General features: G+C 38.5%; 2 protein-coding genes across 2 annotated transcripts in view; one reads left to right on the top strand and one right to left on the bottom strand.

Moving 5' to 3' along the window:
* Positions 1 to 234: 234 nt before the first annotated feature.
* On the top strand, positions 235 to 8328 carry Pgrmc1 (progesterone receptor membrane component 1). Its single transcript, XM_005319384.5, has 3 exons — positions 235 to 666; positions 4212 to 4367; positions 7025 to 8328. The coding sequence occupies exons 1-3, from the start codon at positions 339 to 341 to the stop codon at positions 7126 to 7128; spliced, it is 588 nt and encodes a 195-aa protein (XP_005319441.1). The 5' UTR covers positions 235 to 338; the 3' UTR covers positions 7129 to 8328.
* A 2222-nt stretch (positions 8329 to 10550) lies between these two features.
* Akap17a (A-kinase anchoring protein 17A) overlaps positions 10551 to 25672 on the bottom strand; it is a 32916-nt gene continuing 17794 nt past the window's right edge. Inside the window, exons 2-5 of the mRNA XM_013356015.4 lie at positions 22002 to 22770; positions 20363 to 20493; positions 18566 to 18800; positions 10551 to 15247 (exon numbers count right to left, since the gene is read on the bottom strand). Coding sequence (XP_013211469.2) covers positions 13616 to 15247; positions 18566 to 18800; positions 20363 to 20493; positions 22002 to 22754 — 2751 coding nt within the window. The 5' untranslated portion in view covers positions 22755 to 22770 and the 3' untranslated portion in view covers positions 10551 to 13615. The remainder of the gene's footprint in view (positions 15248 to 18565; positions 18801 to 20362; positions 20494 to 22001; positions 22771 to 25672) is intronic.

The following is a 25672-nucleotide window of genomic DNA, read 5'->3' as shown; positions in this document are numbered from 1 at the left end:
GGCGTGAGGATGGGACAAGGGCCCCGCAGGTAGAACTGAGGGGTAGGCTCTGCTGGGTAGCAGGGGAGGCAGGGGCCAGCTAGGGGAACCAAGCCAAAAACCGGTGACTACGTGGGGGGCCTGAGCAGTGACCAGGCCGGACAGAGCAAGGGCGGGGCGTTTAGGTGACCACGGGGTAGGCGGAGCTGGGAAGCTCCTCCCCGCCTGGCCCCACCTCCTCCCCTGAATAGTCAGCGTCCGACGCTGAGCCCAGCGCGCCACAGGCTCGCAGAGAGGGAGGAGAAAGCATTGAGTTCCGGAGCTGTGCCTAACCCGGCCCAACCTTTGCTCCAGAGATCATGGCTGCCGAGGATGTGGTGGCGACTGGCGCCGACCCGAGCGAGCTGGAGGGTGGCGGGCTGCTACATGAGATTTTCACGTCGCCACTCAACCTGCTGCTGCTTGGCCTCTGCATCTTCCTGCTCTACAAGATTGTGCGCGGGGACCAGCCCGGGGCCAGCAGCGATAGCGACGACGATGAGCCTCCCCCGCTGCCCCGCCTCAAGCGGCGCGACTTCACTCCTGCCGAGCTGAGGCGTTTCGACGGCGTCCAGGACCCGCGCATACTCATGGCCATCAATGGCAAGGTGTTCGACGTGACCAAAGGCCGCAAGTTCTACGGGCCGGGTACGGCGGCCAGTGATGGGGGCGCGGAGACAAAAGAAGGGGGGCCCAGCATGGGGCCAGGCCCTGGAGGGGAGGGGGGAGCGGGGCGCCCCTAAGGGGAGGGAGGAATGGCGACGCGCCAGGGAGGGCGGGCTGGAGGAGAGTCGGGCGGTGTGGCAGGGCGGCTCCCTGGGCAGGGGGGGACGAGGGGCGCACTAGAGGGTCTGCGGGCCAGTGGGGGACGCAGATCCTCATCCTGCGCTGCCAGCACTGGGATGAGAGTGGAGGAAGAAGGCTGAGGTTCTGAAGCCCGGGAAGGGGGAATGGGGCCACAAGGCTCAAAGGGGACATGCCAGAGTACAGGATGTTGGGAGTTTTTGAAGGTACCAGGTTTGGAGGTTCCTGGAAGGAGGGGTTGGTATCAGTTTGAGAAAGGAAATGAGAGTGCTCGAGGAGGAGGGAGTCCAGATTTAGAGAAGACGTGAAGGCCAATGACGCCAGGAGTAGCCATGGTGGAATGTTAAGGGTGTGGGAGAAAGAAAGCCGAGATGAGGATTAGCAGCAGGTAGAAGCATTGTGCTTGGCGGAGACTGGTGTGTGTGTGTGTGTGCGCGTGCGCGCGCGCGCGCGTGCACACACACGCACGGGCGCGCGCACTTCTGCGGTGTGTATATATTCAACGTATGTAGTTTGTCAGGTGTGTGTGTGCACGTGCATGCGTGTGCTTGAAACGTGGCATGTGTTCGATATGCGTGTGTGCGCGCGTGTGCCGTGTGTGATAGATTGACCAGGAAAGTCTGGAAGGCAAACAAGGGAGGCCCCATAGAGGGTAGGGAGCTGGTTGAAGAAGGAATAGAGGCTGAATGTGGTGGACGTTGGTAACCTGGTAAGCTGATAGGTAATGCAGAATTTAGACTGTAGTAGGAGAGAAATAATTAGAACCCCCCCCCTCTGAGGGAGAGAGAAATGGGAGAATTCTGAGAAACAAAAGGGGTAGGGCTATGAAGGTGGCTGGGTGGGGGTATTTCAGAAAAAAAACAACCAGAGGCAAAAGGATGAATGGATGGGTGGATGACTGCTGAGCTTCTGGAGGGGCAGTCTAGAAAGAATCCTTAGAGATGAGGTTTTTCCAAACCTGGTTGCCTATCAGAATCACCTGATGCACTTGATGGAAAGTGCAGGTTCCTGGCCTAATTGGCCAGAAGCACACAGGAGTGTCTGGGAGAGGCCCAGGAATCTGCATTTTAACAAGCTCCCATAGGCAAATTTGAGAAGCCACCAGATTTGCAACTCCTGACTATGGAATACTTGGAGAGAAGAAACAAGAAAATTTAGGTCCTCCAATATGGATTCCTCTAAACACAGTGAACTGGGTGGGGGAGGGGCTGTATGTCCACATCCACACTGGTCTGAGAGGGGGAACAGTAGGCTACACTAAACCCATTATACACATTCCTTTGTTTTAATTGCCTAGTTGAACTAATCAGAATCAGATGTGTGAAGATTCCTAAGGAACTGTTCCACTTAGTTCTTTTCGTAGACATTTTAGAATATCTATTTTCTGTAGACATGTAATTGCAAAATAATTTGCAAACCACACTTATATTGTCATTATAGTAGTTCATTATCAATAAACATCTTCATGTTAATACCTGTAATTACTAAGTCAAACCATAAAGTAGTCAAAACATGCATATGGAGAATCATCATATGGTTGTAGTTTGCAAAGTCATTCTGAATGTTGATCTGTGCACAGAACACAAAACTGGAGTCAGGCAACCTGCACTCTAGTCCTGGTTAGGTCACTGAACAGCTGTGCGACCTGGTACAAAGCATCTCTCGGAGTGAAATTTCCCTCAAAAATTACCAGGCCCATTGTGACATCTTTAAGTCTCTACCTTCTACTATCATTGAGTGGGCCCATGACTACATGACAACATCATGGTGGAAATGATACTTCATGTTTCAAAGGATTCCTAAAACTTATTCATTCAAATGCCTATTACTCTCTGCAATGCACTGTTGTAGGTGCTGGGAATGTAGCAGTGAGCAAAAATAGACAAATATCTGTTTGTAAAGCTTCTAGTGAATATACATTATAGTGAACAATATGTATTCTCCAAGACTCTTTAATGTTCCTGCTAGACCTTGTTCAGTTATTCAAAGGGATTTGTTAGGTGAAGACTCCCTCTACCAATCTAATGAACATACTTTCTCAACTGGTGAGGTCCAAGCCAGTATAATTTGCCTATTTCAAGCATTAGAGGTGGAAATGGTAGCAACTAGTTTGTCGAAAAATGTGAATATTTTTTACCTGCCTTCATGGAAATGGCAGCATTTAATGATGCCTGTTTTTAATAATCATTTTGGGGAAATCTTTTTTTTTAATATTTATTTTTTAGTTGTAGTTGGACACAATACCTTTATTTTTATTATTTTTATGTGGTGCTGAGGATCAAACCCAGGGACTTACATGTGCTAGGCAAGTGTTCTACCGCTGAGCCACAACCCCAGCCCATTTTGGGGAAATCTTAATTGCACTTAAAAGTTGATCATAGAATTCATCTAATTTGTATTTCAGATGACCAGGCCATATCAAAACTTGATTCATTCTAGTACTTGGCATAATGGTTACCTACAAACTTTTAAACCTCAGATTTGCTATCTAGCCTACTTTTGGGAAAACAAGACATTGTTTAAAGTACACTGGATCCTTTTCATTTATTTATGCAATATTTAAATTTAAACATCCACTTTAAATGTCTACAGAATGATTCACTGCTCTTGGACAAAAGTTCAGTATAATATCATAAATAATGGCATTCTAAGTTTTGCAGGACTATTTTGGGGGTATTGATTGCTTTGTTTCCATGAAAATTTTAGTATTTTCACAGTCTTCAAGTCCACCAAAAATGGAATAATGAAGCTGATCTCTGTGTTATCTATTTGTTGACAGTGAATCTTATGTAACATGTGGATATGAGTATCTGAACCACTGATACTCATAAAATGATTTCTCCTACAGATAACACCAGTTAATATTTAATTGAATCTCACAACCAAAGAGACCTATAATTTTGACTTATTAAAATATTTCAGATACATTTTTGAAAAAATGTTTTCATTTACACACTAGTAGTTATCACCTTAAGAAACCATAACTCACTGGCGTAACCCAATAGCCTAGAGTAGAACAGATGCCGTGTTCAAAGTCCCTGAATTGAATTCTAACCTGTGGACTGTATTATCTTGGATCATTATCTAATACCTCCACCCCCTGAAGTAACCATTTAATGACTTTTGTATTAACAACTTGCAAATCACAGGATATTGAAAGTGTAAAGTGTTTTGATTTAGTTATTTAATAAATTTCATGACAACAGGTCTCAGTTTTACCTACATAATTATCAAAGTATCAATATCACTTTATGTTTTGAATGGAATTTGATATTCAAAAAGGGGGCTTTCTATGTTGGTGGGTAAAGAAGCCACTTTCTTGTTTGTAAACTGCAGAGAAACTTATTATCTAATAAAGAATTGGTCTTTTGGTAATTTTGTTTTTAAAGAGGGACCGTATGGAGTATTTGCTGGAAGAGACGCATCCAGGGGTCTTGCCACATTTTGCCTGGATAAGGAAGCACTGAAGGATGAGTATGATGACCTTTCTGACCTCACTCCTGCTCAGCAGGAGACCCTGAGTGACTGGGACTCTCAGTTCACTTGTAAGCAGTTTTTTTTTCCCCCCTTAATTGTGCCTGGATCAAATTTCTACCAGTAATGGGGATTCATGGCAGGACAATAGTTATTACTAAGCAGCCTGAAGCTTGGGTGCATTTTGATAGGCTCCTGAGTCTTGGAGGGATCAAGTTCATGGCTTGAAGTAATTGTAGCAGTGCTGAGTCACCTGCAATGATTGCATACCAATTTTTAGCTTTTCTCTATGGAAACTTGGGTTTCTGGGTTTTTTTATTTTTAAATTTTTGCATAGAGGTTTGTATAGATTTTACACTAGGATTTGGATATGTAGGGGAAAGGACAGTGGCTCTCGTGGCTATAGAAAGAGAGGTTTTTATAAGCCCTCTCTTGTAGAGCTTGCTGTTTAAAAGCAGCCCACATCTCTGTTGAAGAATAGGAGACTTGTATTCTGCAAAACAGCTTCTCTTTGAATCTAATTGAGCCTAACTATAGGCCTCATCTACAAATGATGCTTATAATCTGCCCAGCAACAATGGTGTCTGCATTTTTAGAAAGAAAGAAAGAAAAAAGGAGACACTTGTTTGTGGCTTGTGCTATGGGCTGAGGTCTTGGGAAGGGGTTAAATTCAAATTTTGAAAATTCAGGAATTGGCTTCTGTCAGACCTAAATCCCAAGGGTTTAATTATTACTACAGCAATATTTTACTGACACAAATTGATTATAAAGTTTCCCAAATTTTATGAAAAGTATGTGAAGACCGTGACTGTTTCTTTGAGAAAAGATTTTTCATTAAAATGTAGCTTTCTATTTGCTGTTCTCTATAATCAGTTAAATATTACATGCTCTTTTGGCTATATCCAACCATTTTCTTTGAAAATAATGCTGACCTCACAGAGAGTTCTAGATTAATAATTAGCCAGATGTAGCTCTACCATTGAGTTTGGATCTCAAGCAGACCACATAGAGCTTTCAAATCTAGAGGCAAATATCTTTACTTTGAAAACATAGTCCAGCTACCTAACATGGTCACGAATTGCATCCCAAGGATGCCTTCATAATGATAAAAGTCTTCTATATGAAAATAATAAGGAATAATTTATAACTTTTGGTTACCACTAAACCTACCTTAAGTAGACTCTACAGTTGTAAGAATTTATAAAAGTATGTATATGAACAACTAATGTTCTGTTTTCTAGGGCTTACCTTTATCAATGGGAGACAAATGATTTTTTCCCCTTAAACTGAGATGAACCTCAAATACTGTTGTAACATCTCAGCTACACTCAAAGCTAGTGTAGATTTCCCCCTTAAGGCAGGTTTCCCAGGTGCCACCTGCCTTTTATTTGTCTTGCACAGTCCCGAACACCCCAGGGACCTTTATGCTATGTTCAAATAGGGAAGTTCTAATTGTTCCCAATGATTATTTCACACAAAAGCAGCTCTAGTTACCTGGTTAGACAGGTTGGTTACTCCTCTCATTCCTACCCATATTCCAAAAGAGATTTGGGCCTTTTGGCTTCTGACATTGAGGTAATTAACCCTATATTTATTTGACTGCAATAATGTTGTAGTTTGTTGACTCTAGTTTGCCCTCAAAAATCTTTTGTCTCCAACATTTCCAGTCCTCTCCTGGCTCCTTTACCACTTCATTTATCTACTCATAGGTTTTTCTTCATGCTGGAGAAAAAAATTCTCTCCTGCTATCCTGTATATCTACTAAACCATTATTCTTTCCTTTAACTGTCCAATAAACTTCTGATATGTTGTCATCCCTATACACTGCAAAGATTTTCAGGGACCTGCTTCCTGCCTGTACTGCAGTGCCCCACAATCTCCTGTTTTGTGCCCCACCAGAGTGGCTCCCTCTACAGAGTCCCCATTTTGGTCCATGGGCTATTTAGTTTTCACTCCATTAACTCATGTTTTCTGTTTTCTTTCAAAGTATCTTATATCCTTTCCTTTCCATTCCTATGGATACCACCCTATTCCTGGCTCTGGTCCCTTCACATGCTGGTCTCCCTGCTCCTTAGATTCCCTTATTGAAATCTGCTCTGTATCAGTGATGTTGTTGCCAAATGCTATTTTGCCATGTCATTCCTTTACTCATGAACTTTCAATGCCCTTTGCCACTTTATAGGTTAAGTTCACATTCCTTGGGCTGGCTTCTTAAGGGATTTCATAATATTTCCCCACACTGTTTGGCCAACCTTATCTCCTTCTACTTCCAAATGTCAATTCTTCTCCTGGCAACTTGGTCTTTTTATTGCGTTCCAGATATGTCCAGGCTTACCTGTATGCCTTTGAACATAATGTTTTCATTTTCTGGAACTCTCTCACCAAATCCTTCTCCACATTCTCCAAAGCATGAAAGTGCTCTGCAACCCTTCTGACTGACTCATGAATGAAGTCTTATTCTTCTAAATACTCCCTACACACACAATTCATTTTGACATTACTTTGCACGTTCATTGTCAGACATAGCTACCTGTTTCATACTTCTGTCTTTTAAACAAAACTCTAATTCCCTATTGGCAAGGACTGTGGTATAAATTACTTTTGTATCCTTCACGGAAGCTAATATGTTGCTGAGTATGTTATAGGCCCTTAATATTTTAAAAGGAAATGTAGTAATGTTTTTATGAAGCATGTAAATGACCATCTGCATTTTCTTCTCTACCACCAGTCAAGTATCATCACGTGGGGAAACTGCTGAAGGAGGGGGAGGAACCCACTGTGTACTCAGATGATGAAGAACCAAAAGATGAGAATGCTCGCAAAAATGATTAAAGCATTCAGTGGAAGCATATCTATTTTTGTATTTTGCAGAATCATTTGTAACATTCCATTCTGTCTTTAAAACATGGTGATTTCAAAATTTAGAAAAGTTTTGAACTTGCTGTAAATTTTTAAATTAACATCACTAGTGACACTGATAAAACTAATTTCTGTCTTTGAATGCATGATGTGTTTATGTGTCACAAATCCAGAAAATGAACCACAGTGGTATAATACAAATGTTAATGCTGTTTTTCTTCTATCTGTAGTTAGCACAAGCTGAATTTAGATTTGGTTTTCCTGAGAGTCAGGTAAGACGTGGGCACCTCCCCAAACAGGTAAAAATGTTACATGTGTACCAAGAACAAAGGATTAACTTTTAGTCATGTTGTTCTCTAAAGACAACAAATCCCTTTTACTCAATTGACTTACCTGCATGATTTCTGTTTTATCTACCTCTAAAGCAAATCTGCAGTGTTCCAAAGGTTTGAGTATTGATTAAAGAGAGCCATCCAGTAACAAACTGATATCTCAACACCTCCCTCACAGGGCTCATTCAGGAAGATTCACCATGTTTCTGGACTGCTTTGTTGTCCTTGCCCTCGCAGGACACACAGACACCTTCACAAACACAGTAACCTACAGTTAGGATTAAAACAGGATCTGAACATTCAAAAGATAGCTTTAGGGGGGAAAAATCTAAATGCATGAAGAAGATTGTAAAGCTGGCCTCCTGGTCCCCATGTTCATGACACGGCAATGGTTATTTGTTTATTTGATAAAATGTTCAATGTGAGAGGGGTATATGGACTAGGAGCAGGTGGGTGCTCTCCTTAGAGTCTTCATCATAGTCCTGAAGAATGAAGAAGCAGTACATGTCACTAGCCATGTGGTTTTTAAAGTAAAATGTATTCATGAGATAATAACAGTTATCCTTCGGTTGTTACAAATCTAGCCACTGCAAAAGTAGTAGTCAAGTATCTAGGTCTCAGATAGTACTCTTTTGGTTAACACTAAACCTAGCTTAAGTAGACTCTACAGTTGTAAGAATTTGTAAAAGTATTATATGAACAACTAGTAAGGTTTCAAACTCTTGTAATTGTAGTTAAATAGACATTGTATTTTCTTGTGAGCTGTGTTTAATGGTTTTACCTCAAATCAGAAAACAAAATGAAGTGCTTTGGTCAGCTAATAAAATGGTTTTACCCTGTATAGTGTGATGGCTCATTTTAACTTTTTAAAAACTTATTCTAAGAAACTAGATTGAGAGCTGGGTGTGGTGGCCCATGCTTATACTCCCAGCAGTTTGGGAGGCTAAAGCAGGAGGACTGCAAGTTCAAAACCAGCTTTAGCAATTTAGCAAGGCCCTAAGCAACTCAGCAAGACTCTCAAATGAAATGAAAATGGACTGGGGATGTGGCTCAGTGGTTAAGCACCAAAAAAGAAAGAAACTAGATTTAGTCATTTTACTTTAGCTTAAAATTCAGTTTCACTTTTGAGTGCAGATTTTTTTTATTTGTGCTCCAAAAGAAGCAAGTATAATCCTTCCACTACAAATATCACCTTATCTTCTTAAGAAATTGTGAATTGAGCTAGAGATGGTGGCACACACCTGTAATTCTAGTGACTCAGAAGGCTAAGGCAGGAGAATCACAAGTCCCAGGCCACCCTCAGCAATTTAGTGAAACTTTCAAAATTTAAAAAGAGGGGAGCTGGGGATGTTGTTCAGCGGTTAAATACCCCTGGATTCAATCCCAGGTACCAAAGAAAAAGAAATATTGAATTGTTTTTTGAGTAAGAGAGAGAGAACTTACTTTAATATTTATTTCTTTTTTAGTTCTCGGCAGACACAACAACTTTGTATGTGGTGCTGAGGATTGAACCTGAGCCGCACGCATGCCAGGCAAGCGTGCTACCGCTTGAGCCATATCCCCGGCCCCAGAGTCAGAACTTTCTTAACTGAAGTCTGTAGCAGGTTTATTAAGGAGTAATGTTATTAACTGCAACAGTGCATGAATATTTTTAAAATGTGCTTTTTTCCCCCACACTATTTTATCCAAGAAATATTCAAATGCTTATTTTATGTCAGGTGCCTTACTGCACCTTCTACTTTGGAGAAACTGTGGAGGGAAAGAAGTTAGGCCACCTTTGTAGCCTTAAGTCTTATTTTAAAAAAACAAATATTTATTTTTTTAGTTGTAGTTGGACACAAATTTTATTTATTTACTTAAAATGTGGTGCTCAGGATCGAACCCAAGGCCTCGCATATGCTAGGTAAGCACTCTACCCCTGAGGCACAACCCCAGCCCTTGAATCTCATTTAAACCTGTAGATTAGGCTACTCTGTTTACACAGTTTAGCAGGTTTTTCTGATGCCAAGAGGAAAACATCTAGAATGTCATTAAAACTTCAATCCCAATATCCTGATTCCCCTGCATTCAGAGCTGAATCAACATTGTGTTGATTACATGTCAAGGGATATTACCATAAGGCAGGATTTTGAGGCAAAACTTTTATCAAGTCCATACTATATATGTCATAGTATAGAAAAATGTGTAATTCTAGAAAAGTTAGCAGTGATTGTTACCACTTCCATACATCCAGCAGGGCAGGTATCTGGGTAACCTCTGTTTGCTCCCCACCTGCTGTCACCCAACCAGCTGCAGAGACACTTTGTTCTCAGTGCAGAATTGGATCTCAAGCAGCATTGGTTACATATTTTCTATGTCTGTGGTTTACAAGCAGCATAAGTTACATGTTTTCTGTATCTGTGTTTCAAAGCAAGCATTGGCTAAGTTTTCTGTATCTCCCTATCTGGCTTCTCTGTAGAATGTAACATTCTCTTTACCTCTGAGGGCCAAATTTATGCAAATTTGCTATCCAGAACAAGCATCCACTATTCCTTGCTGTTTCAGGAAGAGTTCTTTTAACCACACAAGTGCCCAGAGTTGAAGGTACAGTCTGTCTTAATTACATAATACCTCAAGGCAGTTTGTTGTGTATTTCATGTACAAATATAGTTAACTCTTAAATGATCAAAGACTGATTATCAGGAATCTAGCTTCTCTACTAGACTCCCCATCCCATACCCAGTTATTTTTTTTTGTATTGTATAAACTTTGACACTTCCACCCAGTGCTGAGGGGATAAGATGAAATTTCATACTCAATTCTGCTACCTTTTAATAGGAGTGATAAAAAGTATACTGAAGGAGGGATAATTACAAATCAAACATGATTTTGATTTATCCAAAATGAAAACAATACTGGTTGTTGGTACCATGAGCCCTACACAGTTCCCATGAACTCATCATAAAGGGAAAACTGGCATAAAAACAATATTAAAATTGGTCACTATGTTTTCAGACAAACTGTTAATTATGAGTGTTCAATATTCTAACCAGTACATGTGGCAAATGAACAAAGACTCAACAGTCACTATGACAATTTTATTTTTAATATATATGAAAATTAAATGTATCACTATTTCTCTAACAATGCAAATGAGGAAAAAGAGCAACATTAGTGCAATGCTGTATTCTACAGGTAGAAACTTCCCCCAAAAGTGGAATTATCAACATTTATTTAAAAATTAACATTTTAAACAGTTTGCAACAAATAAAAAATACATTTATTTGGTTCTATTTTCAAAATTACCAAGTTACATGGCTTTCTACCTGAGAAATTCAAACTGAACAAAAAACATGACAGATTTTTTAGCTTTCTTACAGCAGTATGAGCAGCACATACAAGGAAAAACATGAAAATACCTATTTAAAAAGACAAAGTTTAAAGTTCAGGCCCTTATTTAATACGACATAGAAAAAGGATATGAGAAAATACTTTGCACCACTTAAATAACAGCACAACAAAGAATAACATCAATTAAGAGAATACGGTTATAATAATTTCAGTTCTATTTCACTCTTTACTAAGCCACTTGATTGAAAAGTACAGGATAAGTTGTCTTTCTCATTTAAGGCTACACAAAAAGGTTGACTCAAATCTAGAATGCATTATCACAAGCTATAAAAATACAGGTTGTTCAGAAAGTCAACATAAAACCTGTATTCTTACTTTCTTCTAGGTCCCAGGATGGTATATAGCAAACAAACCAAACAAGACAAAAATACCATGTAGAAATGAATTAGCACCAGTTCCATTATACAAAGAAAAATTGCACATGCTATATTCAGCAATTTATTTTTATGTCTGTTTGCTGAGCAGTAAATTGTTTCCATGTCTCAAAAACTGGGCAAAGACAAAAATTATCAAATGATGGAAAAATTTGAGATTTTTTCCCCCAATAGCTATTTTCCATTACAAACTCAGAAAGTTCTTTGTTTCAATGACATAAAATATGAAAAAATAAAGAGACAGGTTTTTATTGGAGGTGGATAATAACCTAGTTAACAAAGTTGTCTGATAAAATATGAGCTGTTAGTATGTTTAAAAGGCTACTCTGGACAACAGCACTTTGAACATGAATAGTCATTGCTAGTCCTCAAAGGAGAAAAGGCACTTGCCCCATGAGCACTTTTTCAAATTTGATTAGCCAAACCTAGTTTTAATAGGGGAGTCACTGGCTTAAAAGTGGGATTGAGCACGAGAGCCAACAAATTACTCATATTATTAGTAATAGACATGATTTGTTATGGTGTGTTCACTTCTGAATTTTGCATGTCCTAACATATCATTATTAAAATACAAATTGATCCATGAAACTTGTGGCTCTTTAGATAAATGAGACTTTGTAGCTACTTCAGATACCAGGTTGCTCAAGAGGCTGGTTATGGGCACACATTGTGCGACATCATTCTTTGCAACCACACTGACTGGCATCCTACCTGTTTCTACTAGCTGGTGCTTTTCTACAGAATATCAAATTAAGATAGTTTGAAATGAATTATAATATGAAAATGTTGCCTTTCACTGATTTTGTGGATTAAAATCATTTTTTCCTGTGCAGGCAGTATCTAATCTAACTGATATCTTCTATTGCCAGGTCAGGTATAGCTTTGTTGGGAAAATAAAGGATATCTACTGCCCCTGAGGTCCTAAATCCAACATAAGGCAGAATTCATTGGCCAAGCTTTCTATAGAACATATGCTGCACTAAGATTTAAATCTTTAAGATAATCTATAAAATGTCTCAATTTTAAAACATATTTAAGAAGTCCAAAATGAGTAGGTAAAAAGATAAATTCTTTATGTTAAATAGAGTTTATAAATCCTGAACACATACAACTTTTCCACAACCAGAAAACTATGTTTTTTTTCCCTTAACTCTTCCTAACTCCATGGCATAATTGAGGATTGAGGAGGCACTTGTTACTGTCTTATAAAAGTCAGTTTGGGGATATTCAGTGACTTTTTACAAACCGATGTCACCCAACCCTGAGTGAAAGAATTACATAACCTGAAATGCACAGTCATATCTTCTCTTCCCAAGTGCCATTATTGGTGCTCCAGGATATTGAATATTTCATTTTGCAAAGCCCTCTAGTTATATCACTTCAATCCTGTTGCTTTTCCATGATGGAAAGATATGGGGTTCATAACACAACAACAACAACAAAAAACTATTAATTGTTCCCTGACCATTTAAACCACAAAGGACAATCTGAGCCCCCTTCAAATTCTTATTCCAAACTTCGTCTCTAAAAGGACAACTCTTTGGGTTTTATTGACATATATTAATATGATGAATTACCTTCCTATGGATACTGAAAAAACTCTCTAATGTCATGAAGAAGTCTATGCTCTAGCTGTTGTCTCTCTCTTTTATCTATAATTTTTAATAAATAAAAGTGAGAAAGGATTGTTATTGCACTTAGTGTTTCTGACCAAATCAAAAAACATGTAAAAGATTCCTTATTTGTTCACTGTTGTCCTCTTTGAAGATGAATGATACTAAATGATGATGTTGTGTCAGCAAAAGAGCCATACAGGGCTATCTCTCAACCCTTCTCAATGTTAATCTGCTCCTTCACTGGCACCAAATTAAAGGTATAAAAAAAAGTCTGTCCTGGCCAGGTGCAGTTATACACACCTATAATCCCAGCAACTCGGGAGGCTGAGACAGGAGGATCTCAAGTTCGAGGCCAGCCTCAGCAACTTACTGATACCCTGTCTCAAAGTCAAAAATAAAAGTATCTGGGGATACAGCTCAGCGGTAGAGCACCCCTGGATTCAATCCCCAATACCAAAAAAAAAAAAAAAAGAAAAAGAAAAAGAAATATTTAAATCATGAAGCTTTGCAAGCACATTGTTTCATCAAGCTTCATGATCCAGAGGTTTTATATTTCCAAAGCTTGCCAACACACCTGCGGTCATTTTGATCTATGTTTTACACTTTGGAAAGAGAAACAAGGTTTTGCATTTGACCCTGCTCAAGCTCTTGCTGTGTAGTTACTAACTACATAGTTATATTTGGTTTTAAATTTTCTTATTTCCAAATCATTGATTATAAATAAGAGTGTTCCTGATCAAAGTAGCCATCAGAACATTTGAAAATATAAAGAACTAGTGTAGTTGTTTGCTAAATAGCTTCCATAGTCAATGTGCTCCTGACTATTATGTCTAACATGATGATTATCAGAACTGAAAATGAGATCTTTAGAATTCTCATGTCTTTTAAGCCTTCTTGCATCCTGGTTATAGTCTGCCTTCCAAGGACTCATTCTTCTTTTGGGAAAATATCCCAAATAGAAAGCATTAGCACTTTTTGATGTTATTGGCACATGAGAGGTTCTATAGTTCAAATTCTGGTCCAGTGTACCCCTACTAACCCTCCTCTTCTTTGTGATGTCCTCTAATTGATCACTGGAACTGGATTCGTGGTAGTAGCCTTCATCAAATAAGTAGTTGGGGGCCATTTTTCTCCTCTTTTTGCTGCTATTCTTCTCATCATTAACGGAATTGCTTTCATCCTTAAGCCATGAACATCTCGGTTCATTCCTAGACCTCTTGCCTGGTGTCTTAAGCTTGTATTTGGAGTATTTTTCCTCACCATCACGTTTCCACTCTGAATATGAAGTCTGCTGACTTGACCTAGTTTTTCTTTCACAGGTAATGATTTCATCTGCATCAAGAGTTCCTTTTTCAGGAGAACCATGATATGTGGTCACAGATTTCTGTTTCTCCTGTTCATTTATGCTAAGAGTTTCACTGAAGCATTCAGAATCACTACTAATTTCCTCTAAGAAATCTGTCAAATGCACATCTAAGCCTACTGAGCTGGAGGGGGAAGAATCTTGACTTTTCCTTTGGGATTTGGAATCTTGGACCTGGTCAGTGTGAGTCTTTTCTAAGAGATGGCTTTTACCATCAGTTGGGGACAGCTGATCACCAGTCTCACTGGCTGTATCCTTGCAATCATTTTTAAATCTCTTAGAGCACTCTTTGGTATAATCTACTTTCCCCCCATTTTGTGGTTTATCCTGAGGATCCTGAGTACATACCTTTGAGCAGTAATCATCTTCCTGAACCTGTTCTCTCCTTTCTATGTTTTCGATTTGACTCCAAATGATTGAATCAGGCATACGTTTTCTCAAATTGATCTCAAATCCATTTCCCTTAGCATGAACGTCCCTGTGCCACTGATATGTGCTTGTTGTGTGACTTGGTTGTAGACAGATCCGGGCATATTTTGGAGTCTGATAATAGTTTAATATATAGTTAATAAATTCATCTGTTTCATAGATCTTCTCTTTCCTGCCATGGTCTCTCTCAGAGAATCTTGAAGAATAGGATTTATTAGAACTGTGGTGGTCTTCTTTTTCAAGAGTCTGACCTTGGATCATTGTAGTTTTCAAGGAATTCTGGCCAGAGACCAGTCTGTATCCATCAGTTAATAATTTTGCAGTCCTCCCTTTTCTAATTGAGTATCTTAACTTTTTTCCCCGAAGGCAGTGAGAAAATTGATGTAAGCGAGCCCTATTTCGTTTCTTTATTTTTTGTGTTTGTTTATTATCTGACTTGGCAACCTGGTATTTTGGCATTTCTTCTTGATTTGGAAGATGCTGAGTGTTGAATTCTTCTTCCTCCAGAATTTCCAATGTGTTCCCTAGAGTATAAATAGCTTCGGGTCCTGTAATGTCAACCTCCTGTGGGTTAAATTGTGTAGATCCCTTCAAAGGAAAAGATTAAAAATCTCATATGAGAAACTAAATAGATGGAAAAAATTCCAAAGAAAACTGGGCTCTTTTAACATTATTCCAAAGAGATTTCTAATACCTGGGACAGATCCAAATTAGGAACAATATTGCAATGAAGAAATGGGAAGTAATAAAATAAATATCTTTATCTAATATGAGCTACTTTAATTAGGTCTGTGCCCTTCCTTTTATCACAAGGTACCACACTTTACATCGCTTTCAAAGCACATAACCCTTTTTTCCACTTGTTCAAAAATTGATGAACCTACTATTCTAGGTATCATACATAATAGGAGCTGGAGAGACAAAGAGAAATAAGAAACATTTTATAGCCCTCCCAGAAATGTCCTAGCATAAGAAAGGACTGATGGATGAAATATGTGTCCAAGAATCATCTGGCTTCAAAGATAAACAATCTCTGTTTTATATCCCAGCCTCTTACTATGGAGGGTATCTCTGAGTTGCCCTACCTCACTTGCTTCATTAAAAAGCAAGCCCATGAGGGCTAGGAAAGTAGTGATGCAATTGCCTAGTATATGTGAGGCCCTAGGTTCTATCATCAGCATCATGAAAAAAAAAAAACAATAAAAAATAAATAAAAAGCTTCAAGTAGCAAAAATGGTTATGATCATGGGTCTACCTACTATTATATCTTAATGCTATCTGTTCTACATAACTACAAAGCAGGTGAAAGGTGCTGCCCACACTGCCACCCAACAAGGGTTTGTACTGTGCTCCCACTCACACCTATCATACATCAGGGTACAGTACCTGCCCATTATCTGGGATTAAAACCAGAGGACCACATAATTGGTACAAATATTAATGGGACTCAGAATTAGACACTATACTCACTTAAAAAGACACATTTTTAAAAAAGGAGTAACCCTCAATTATTAAGTTAAACAAAAAATGCAGCAAACCTTGTTATACATGTAAATGTGAGATTTTTCTGGTCCTGATTTCACTAAGTTTGACTGTCCATACTAATGAGAAAGGCCAAGATGGCAAATAGATATAAAATTAATTCTATGTAATGACATTCTCTCTTCATATTTACAAATGCTAAATATGGATTTTTTTAAAAAAAATAATTGGTACTGCCCAGGAGCTCTTTATATCTCAAGTCCTTTTTTATTTTTTTATTTATTTAAATAATTTTTTTGGTCATGAGGATAGAACCCAGGGGTGCTTAACCAGTGAGCCACATCCCCAACCCCTTTTTTATATTTTATTTAGAGACAGGGTCTGGCTGAGTTTCTCAGGGCCTCATTAAGCTGCTGAGGATGGCTTTGAACTTGATGATCCTCCTGCCTCAGCCTCCCAATTCACTGGGATTACAAGCATGCACCACCACACTTGGCCCTTTTTTATTTTGAAACAGGATCTTGCTAAGTTGCTCAGGCTGGCCTCTCACTTGAAATCCTCTTGCCTCCAAATCCTGATTTTCTAAGATTACAGGCATGTGCCACCATGCTCACCTAAATATGGATTTTTAAAAAATATATTTTTAGTTGTAGATGGGCACAATACTTTATTATGTGGTGCTGAGAATCAAACCCAGTGCCTCACGCATGCTAGGTAAGTGGTCTACCTCTGAGCCACAAACCCAGCCCATAAATGTGGATTTTTAAGTTAATACTTTGGAAGTATTTCTGGGTTTGAATCCAGGGCTTGTGCTGAGTTTGACTGTCTTTAGGAACCCAGAAAGGCACACTCATACATTGCTGGTGGGACTGCAAATTAGTGCAGCCAATATGGAAAGCAGTATGGAGATTCCTTGGAAATCTGGGAATGGAACCACCATTTGACCCAGCTATCCCTCTACTCAGTCTATACCCAAAAGACTTAAAAACAGCATACTACAGGGACACAGCCACATCAATGTTTATAGCAATTCACAATAGCTAAACTGTGGAGCCAACCTAGATGCCCTTCAGTGGATGAATGGATAAAAAATGTGGCATATATACACAATGGAATTTTACTCAGCAATAAAAAAGAACAAAATCATGGCATTTGCAGGTAAATGATGGCACTGGAGAAGATAATGCTAAGTGAAGTTAGCCAATCCCCCAAAAAACAAATGCTGAATGTTTTCTCTGATATGAGGAGGCTGACTCATAGTGGGGTAGGGAGTGGGAGCATGGGAGGAATAGATGAATTCTAGATAGGGAAGAGGGGTGGGAGAGAAAGGGAGGGGGCAGGGGATTAGCAAGGATGGTGGAATGTGATGGACATCATTATCCAAAGTACATGTATGAAAACACAAATTGGTGTGAACATACTTTATATACAACCAGAGTTATGAAAAGTTGTGCTGTATACGTGTAATAAGAATTGTAATGCATTCTGCTATCATTTATTTTTAAAAAGATCAATAAAAAATAAACAGGTATTTCATTAAAAAGGAGAATCAAATGGCAAATAAGCAAATGAAAAAATACCCAGTATTATTTGTTGTTAGGACTTTCACATTAAGGGGTTGGGATTGTGGCTCAGTGGCAGAACGCTTGCCTCGAATGTGTGAGGCACTGGGTTCAATCCTGAGCACCACATAAAATAAATAAATAAGTAATAAAGGTATTGTGTCCATCTACAACTACAAAAATATTTATAAAAAAGAAATTTCACATTAAAACCATAATGAGATACCTGAGAGATTGTTAGGTATATATATTTTATATAAATGTATAAAATTTATATATATATTATTTGCAAAATAAAAAGTGTTAATAAACAATAAAATAATAAAAAAAGAACCCAGAAAGGGAAAGAAACACCTTCCAAAAATGAAACTCTCCAAACAAAACAAATGCTCTGTGAGATAAGAAATTCTTCAGCAAATAGTTCAAGACTAGACTAACATAAGCTTGCTACAGGCTCTCCCTTCACATCCAAACATGTCACAGATGAATGGACAAGTAAAGTTAATAGAAGACAGCAACCTAACACCCACACCTATCCATTGCTTCCCCTTGCATTTTTCTGTTACAGAAAAAATCAACAAACTAGCTAAATACTCTGGGTAATACAGTCTTGAAGTTTAGAAATATAAAGTATATGTATAGGAGGGCAGAGTTGAGACCACTCCTTTAGAGAATGTAGATATCCCTTTTGGAAATTCCCAGTTAGGGTTATTAGAGATCAGTTGATTTCCAAGCAACCCCAGTGAATGCCATGAGTCTTCCATGAGTTGACTTTCAATAGGCCAGTGCTTAAATGAAAAGGCTGGAGCTCAGAAAGGTTAATACCTACCCAAACTGAATAACAATTTGGAAATAGCCCTACCGAGATTTTCCTCAGGAGTACCCGTAGCAATCGAAGGGCCTCAACTCTCCTCTGAGCCAGCATGTGCTTCCTCTCCTGCCATTCTTCTGAAGAGTCTGGCTCCTCAGGTGCCTCAGCTTTGGCCCTCACTTTGTGCTTCCTTGACCTGTGGCTGTCCCTCTCCTTCAGGGCTCGCCTCCTGGTCCTGGCCTTCTTCCTCTTTTCGTGGGCTCTCCTCTCCTCATCTTTTCTTTTTCTGGACAAAGATTAACATCAAACCATTCAAAAGGTATTTATTAAACATTTGGCCTCCTCTTTCCTCCTTCCCCTGTTAGGGGAGGACAGATCATTTAGGTTTCTAGGAATATACCACTGTTAACCCAAAACCTAGCATAGACAACTCATGACAAACACACACACACACACACACACACACACACACACACACATAAAATTACTGTTAAGCATCGGTCAAGGGAGAAAGATACATGATTTAGTTGGTCAAATACAAGCGTGTAAAGGAAATCTTATGCAAAGATAGACTATCAAAAGAAGAGGAGGAAGAAGAGGAAGAGGAAGAAGAAAGCTGCAGATTTCAAAGGAGGGGCTCCATCCTCCACATTTTCAAACCACAAGCAATGACAACAGGACCGAGCTTTCAAAGTGATTTCATTTTTCTTGAGATTAAAATGTTCTGTGGGTTGGTTTCACATAGGCAGTTAAATATAAGACAAGGCACTAAGAAAATCTTCAGGATGAAAACTGATCCCTGGCCCCTATTACTTAGCATAAACACTATTGTAAAAATACACTGGCTTGGGAGAATATGGTTTTTAACGCCTTTTTCAGAAAATTAAAATTAATTCAGTTAGGTCCCTATGAGAATGTGGGAAGGGGAAAGAAAGCAACTACCTGAAGTCAGGACTTAGCCAAATGACAAAGGACTGTCTAAATGGGATATTCAACCTGGAATTTGGAGGAGAACCATATCTTGACTGGGCTCTAGCTCCCTAGCTGTGATCTCAAGTAACTCCTATCACCCCACAAGACAAAAAGTGAGGGGCACATGAAAGGGTACTGTTAGCTCCTTTTTTGAATGTTATAATTTACATTCAAGAGGAGGGGCCAGGAGGTAAAACTGGTTTTCAGAGCCCTATATTTCTGGCCCATCTGTACCTCCTTGACAAACCTTTGGAAATCCAGTACCCCATTCTAGGTTTAAGCCTCTAAATTGGAAAACTATAAGCTCAAAGAAATAAATGTGGAAGCTCCATAAATTCACAGAAAGAATTTAAGCCAACAAGAAAAACGGCCCCAAGAAATCTGTGACTTTCTTGCCTATGGGTTACTCTGATAAATGTGAGTACAGTACCTATGGTTTGTTGACCAATTTGTGGAATAAAATCTTTTATAAACCTATTCATTATTTTAAATTGGTAGGCAAGTAATATTGGTAGATAATAGGTAAATTACTCAAATTTCTAATTTGCTAGGTTAGAATTTTTACTATAAGACTCCCTGAGCCTTCTTTTAAAAATAATTTCTTTCCAGGCATCTTAATCTGGCTAGTCCCATAATTTCTTACTGCTTATTCTCATTTATAGACATATTTTTTCCAGTCTCTTGTTTTCAACTGTTTCATCATTTTGGTTTCATTACAGCACACTTTAAAGACTTTAATCTTCAATAGAGTTTTGTAGTCTATACCAATATCTGTCCCCCACCTCAATGTTATCTATCATGTTTAGCTATTCACCCAAAGGAATCAATCTACAAATCAAAAGAAAAACCCTCCTTACCTAAAATCAGTCTACTCACCTTTCAGCCACTTCCTCTTCTCTTCTCTTTTCTTTTTTCCTTTCTTCCTCCAGTTCTTGTAATTTTAGCCTTTCCTGATTTCTCCTCTTTACAGCTCCTTCACTGAAGTGTTTGGTTGTGTCAAACATAACCTGCCCCCAAACAGTTTAAAGTTTTATTAGAAAGATTTGTCAGTTGACTGGATGTGACACAGGCCAGAGAGATTTAAAAAAAAAAGATGGTACATGGCAATTTGAAACCAAATGAATTCAAAATGTCCTCTCTGCATTCCAGTGCCCATATTGTTCCATTGCTTCTCAGTTACCAGCTGAAAAGTACTTGTGAACACTCAGATTTTCTTTAGTAGAACCCTTGCGTAATTATATCAAACATTACTTGACCTTTTACAATTTAATATGTCAAATTTCAATAAAGATGTAAAAAAAAAAACCCTTGAAGAGTTTGGTTGACATGGTCATGGGCAGCATCACAGCACCAATATCAGCACACTCTAGAAATGTGAGTATATTACCTCTGGTTTGTTCTAAAAATCAACTGAATTACTGTATTTATGTAAATGATCAGGAATAAAAAAAATAGTCAGTTAGCTTAATGGGAAATGGGGGTGGGGACAGAGAAAAACTACAAGAAAACTGAACGATGTGATGTGAAATGTGACTACCATGATTATTAAACTACTTTTCAAATCATAAAGTGAAAGTCAGACTGAGATAAACAGATTTGCTTAAAAATGTAAAAGCAGCTAGAGAGAGCTATTTAAATCTATATGATAATGAAAAACAACAAATTCATGACCATGGTTACCTTTGAGGGGAGGAAGGCGAATATGATTGAGGTACATAGAACGGAAGTGCTCTTTCATCTTACTAGTAATGGTTTATTTTATAAACTGAGCAATAGCATATGAGTAGTCATTATAATTTTTGGTATGTCTTTTGTCTTACTGAATAGCTCATAATTTTAAAATATGCATATTAACAAAAGTGCTCACACATGATCACACACGCACTCCCTCACACACACAAAGCTAAAAGTGCAAATTCATGCTAACGGTAACGACTGATTTATAGAAAAAGGAGCATATAGTTATCTCTTTTCCACTTCTGGGTTAAGATTTCCAAAAGTAGATAACCAAAGCATACAGACATCAATGAGATGACATGACTGGATAGACAGGCTGATTTTGAAAGTAAAAGATCCAAATCTGGTAGGATTATGTTTTAGCAGTTTACCTGACAGACATGCTGAAAATATAAGCTGTGATTCCCAGAATAATAAGGAAATAAACTGTTGTCCTTATGGTTTTAAACTACATGTGTCCCTCTCTCCCTCAGCAACCTAACACAACAGAATATGAGATACTTCATAGGAGCCACAAATAATCTTTTAATGCCCTCAAGAAGCTACAGCAGAACCCCAGATTATAACAACCATCATGCCTGAGAGTAGAAGGAGTGTTCCAATCAAGATTATTTTTCTCCCTAGACATCCATTGCTTAATGACAACATAAGTCTTTACTTGAGTTATTAATCAGAGCCTGGTGGAATCTAAGGAAATTTATTCTAGATGCTTCCTTCCAGCTTTGACTCAAGATCACCTGAAAAGTGGGAAATAAAAGAAAGTCTGGCTATTTCTTACCTTAATGTTACATGCCAGAGCTTTCCCATCATCACCTTTAAGCATCAGCTTCATCCCTCGAAGGGACTCCATGGCTTTATTAAAGTCCGTTGACTCCTGGTACTGTATAAAGGCCTCAAATGTCTGCAAGCCAAAGCTAAACCCCCCAAAGCTCCCACCAGTCATCACTTCTCTGTAGGGGTCAAGCATAGGGATATCCACATTCTTGATCTTCCCGAAACTTTCAAAGACTACCCGAACAATCTCTTCACATGGCTTCTCCCCACTGGAACCTTTTGGTGCAAACCATTTACAGGGCAAGCCTTCAAAATATATGGAATCTGGGCTCTTATCGTGGTCCTGCTCTTCAGCCCCATCACTCAGTGAAGCTTCTTTTTCCCTGGGGAAGTGTTCCCACTCTCCCAAGGCATCTGTAGCCACTACTTTTAAGTCTGTTTTCAAACCATTTAGCTTGATGATCTTTCCATGTAACTTTGCCTTTAAGATTTGAACCAAACTTCTGGTTTCAGCCTCACCCTCAAATCGGATAAAGTCTTTTGTACTCTTGGAGAGCCGAACTGTGGTGAACTGGTCAGGGCAAATGAGGCTCTTTAGCTGGTCAAGAACTTCCCAGTTAGAGAAGGGCCTCACAGGATCCATACTTTCTGGGAGCAATACACTGATCATCAATTTTGCTATGGGCTTGAGGTAGAGGTGCTGAGCCGCACAGAGCTCTGTTGCCTCAGAGTTATCATATACCACTGTGACTGTCATGGTATCCTCAGTTCACCTTAAAGGGCAAAAGAGAACATTTTTATACAAATGGAGCAAAACACAGATTTGTATTATAAAACGGTGCTTTGCTGGACTTAGATCTATACTATGGGTAGAATTAAAATAATATCTTACAACTCATGGAACTAAGAAGCAATCCCAGTAGGAATGCAGGATACAAGGTTAATACAAAAAAGTCAATAGTTTTATTACATGCCACCAGTGAACAAGCAGAACTTGGTATTTAAAACACGATACCATATATATTAGCATCCAAAACAATGAAAGATTTAAGTAGAGATCTATCAAATGTGCACAAGATCTACATGAGGAAAACTGCAAAACTCTGATGAAAGATATCAAAAAACTAAATATGTGGTCCATGGAAAGGAAAACTCAAGATATCTGTTCTTTCCAACTTGATCTATAAATTTAGTGCAATTCCAATCAAAATCCCAGAAGTTATTTTATGGATAACAACTGATTGTAAAGTTTATACATAGAGGCAAAAGACCCAGATTAGTCAACTCAATACTAATGGAGAGGAACAAAGTTGAAGAACTGACACTATCTGACTTCAAGACTTTGGTAAGGCTACAGTAATCAAGATATGGCACTGGCAAAAGAACAGACAAATAGATCGATGGAACAAAATAGAGACTCCAGAAATAGACCCACATAAACATATTCAACTGATCTTTGGAAAAGGAGCAAAGACAATACAATGGAGCAAAGGTAGTCTTTTCAGCAAGTCTTTGCTGGATCAATTGTACATCCATGTGACCTTGGATATGATGATGACTTTTGAATGCAATGCAGGTGTGATCCATTAAAGCAATAACTGATAAGCTGGACTTCATTAAAATTTAAAACTTCTGCTCTGCAAAAAAAATACCGTCAAGAGGATGTAAAAGACAAGTCACAGATTGGGAGAAAATATTTGCAAAAGGTAAAGAATTATTATCCAAAATATATGAAGAACACTTAAAACTCAACAATAAGAGAATAATCTGATTATAAAATGGACCAAAGGTCTTAATAGACATTTCCTCAAAGAAAATATACAAATGGAAAAACACACATAAAAAGATGCTCCACATACATCATAAGTCATCTAGGAAATGTAAATTAAAACAATAATGAGATGCCATTAACACCTATTAAATTGCTAAAACATTGATCACACCAAATGCTGGTGAAGATGTAAAGCAGAGGCTAGGGTTGTGGCTCAGTGGCAGAACATATTCCTCGCACATGTGAGGCATGGGTTCAATCCTCAGCACCACATAAAAATAAATAAAAAATTAAAGATATTATGTCCATCTATAATTAATTTTAATATTTATATTTAATATAAATATTTAAAAAGATGTAGAGCAACAGAAACTCACTTATTGATGGTGGGAATGGAAAATGATATAGACAATTTTGAAGACAATTTGCTATTTTTTACAAAACCAAACATACTGTTGCCATGCAATCTAGCAATCTAGCAATATTCCTTTATTTACCCAAAGAAGGTAAAAACATATGTCCACACAAAATCTGTACTCAATAGTTATGGGAGCTTTATTCATAATTGTGCAAACCTGGGAGCAACCAAGATGTTCTTTGGTAGGTTAAGTGGATTTTAAAAAAAACACTTTTTTTTTTTTTAAAGAGAGAGTAAGAGAGGAGAGAGAGAGAGAGAGAGAGAGAGAGAGAGAGAGAGAGAGAGAGAATTTTTAATATTTATTTTTTAGTTCTCGGCGGACACAACATCTTTGTTGGTATGTGGTGCTGAGGATCGAACCCGGGCCGCACGCATGCCAGGCGAGCGCGCTACCGCTTGAGCCAAATCCCCAGCCCCAAAAAACACTTTTTAAAAAATATATATTTTTAGTTGTTGATGGACCTTTATTTTATTTATTTATTTATATGTGGTGTTGAGAATCAAACCTAGTGCCTCACACATGCTAGGCAAACACTCTGCCACTGAGCCACAACCTCAGCTCCTAAAAAAAAGAAAAAAAAAACAACTTTGTTACATCTAAACAATGGAATATCACACAGCACTAAAAAGAAATGAGCCACAAAGCTACTGAAAAGACAAGGAGGAAACTTAAGTTCATATAATAAAGAGAAAGAAGCCATATACTGTATGATTTCAACTAATATAACATTCTAGAAAAGATAACTATGGAGACAGTAAAAATATCAGTGGTCACCAGGGGTAAAGGGGAGGAAGGTATGATCATGCTCAGCATGGCGGATTTTTAGGGTGTGTTATGGTTTAGATATTAGGTGTCCCCAAAAGCTCATGTGTGAGAAAATGCAAAAAAGTTTCAAGGTGAAATGATTGGGTTACAGAGATTTAACCCAATCAGTGAATTAATTCCCTGACAAGGATTAACTGAGTGGTAAATGAGGGATGGTAGGATGCAGCAGGAGGAAGTGAGCATTGGGGGCATCTTTGGGGTATACATTTTGTCTTTGTTGAGTAGAGCTCTCTCTGTGCTTCCTGATCATCAGGTGAGATGCTTCCCTCTGCCATTTTCTTCCACATGATGTTTTTCCTCACCTGGAGCCCCAGGGAATGGAGCCAACTATCTATGGAGTGAGACTTCTGAAACTGTGAACCCCCAGATAGACTTTCCCTCCTTAAAAATGTTTTTGTAGGTCTTTTGGTCATAGTAACAAAAATTCTGACTAAAACAGGCAGTTTTATTTATAGTTCAGGGGGCTGGGGTTGTGCTCATTGGTGAGGCCCTGGGTTCAATCCTCAGCACCACATATAAATAAATGAATAAAATAAAGGTATTATGTTCATCTACAACTAAAAAAATATTTTTTAAAAAAAGAGTTCAGGGACACCAAGATGGCTGACACAGTATTAGAAAAGCCACTAGAGAACAAGGAGCCAAGTCCTGTCTCTGTTT

Source organism: Ictidomys tridecemlineatus, chromosome X (assembly GCF_052094955.1).
Source record: "Ictidomys tridecemlineatus isolate mIctTri1 chromosome X, mIctTri1.hap1, whole genome shotgun sequence".
Taxonomy (NCBI): domain Eukaryota; kingdom Metazoa; phylum Chordata; class Mammalia; order Rodentia; family Sciuridae; genus Ictidomys; species Ictidomys tridecemlineatus.
This window is presented reverse-complemented; position numbering and strand designations above follow the sequence as displayed.

What these genes read in the sequence shown, in the direction of transcription:
- Pgrmc1 (XM_005319384.5), top strand. Translation starts at nt 339, where the DNA reads ATGGCTGCCGAGGATGTGGTGGCGACTGGCGCCGACCCGAGCGAGCTG. An exon ending in CCGCAAGTTCTACGGGCCGG is followed by an intron (nt 667 to 4,211) that starts GTACGGCGGCCA and finishes TTGTTTTTAAAG; the next exon opens with AGGGACCGTATGGAGTATTT. An exon ending in CTGGGACTCTCAGTTCACTT is followed by an intron (nt 4,368 to 7,024) that starts GTAAGCAGTTTT and finishes CTCTACCACCAG; the next exon opens with TCAAGTATCATCACGTGGGG.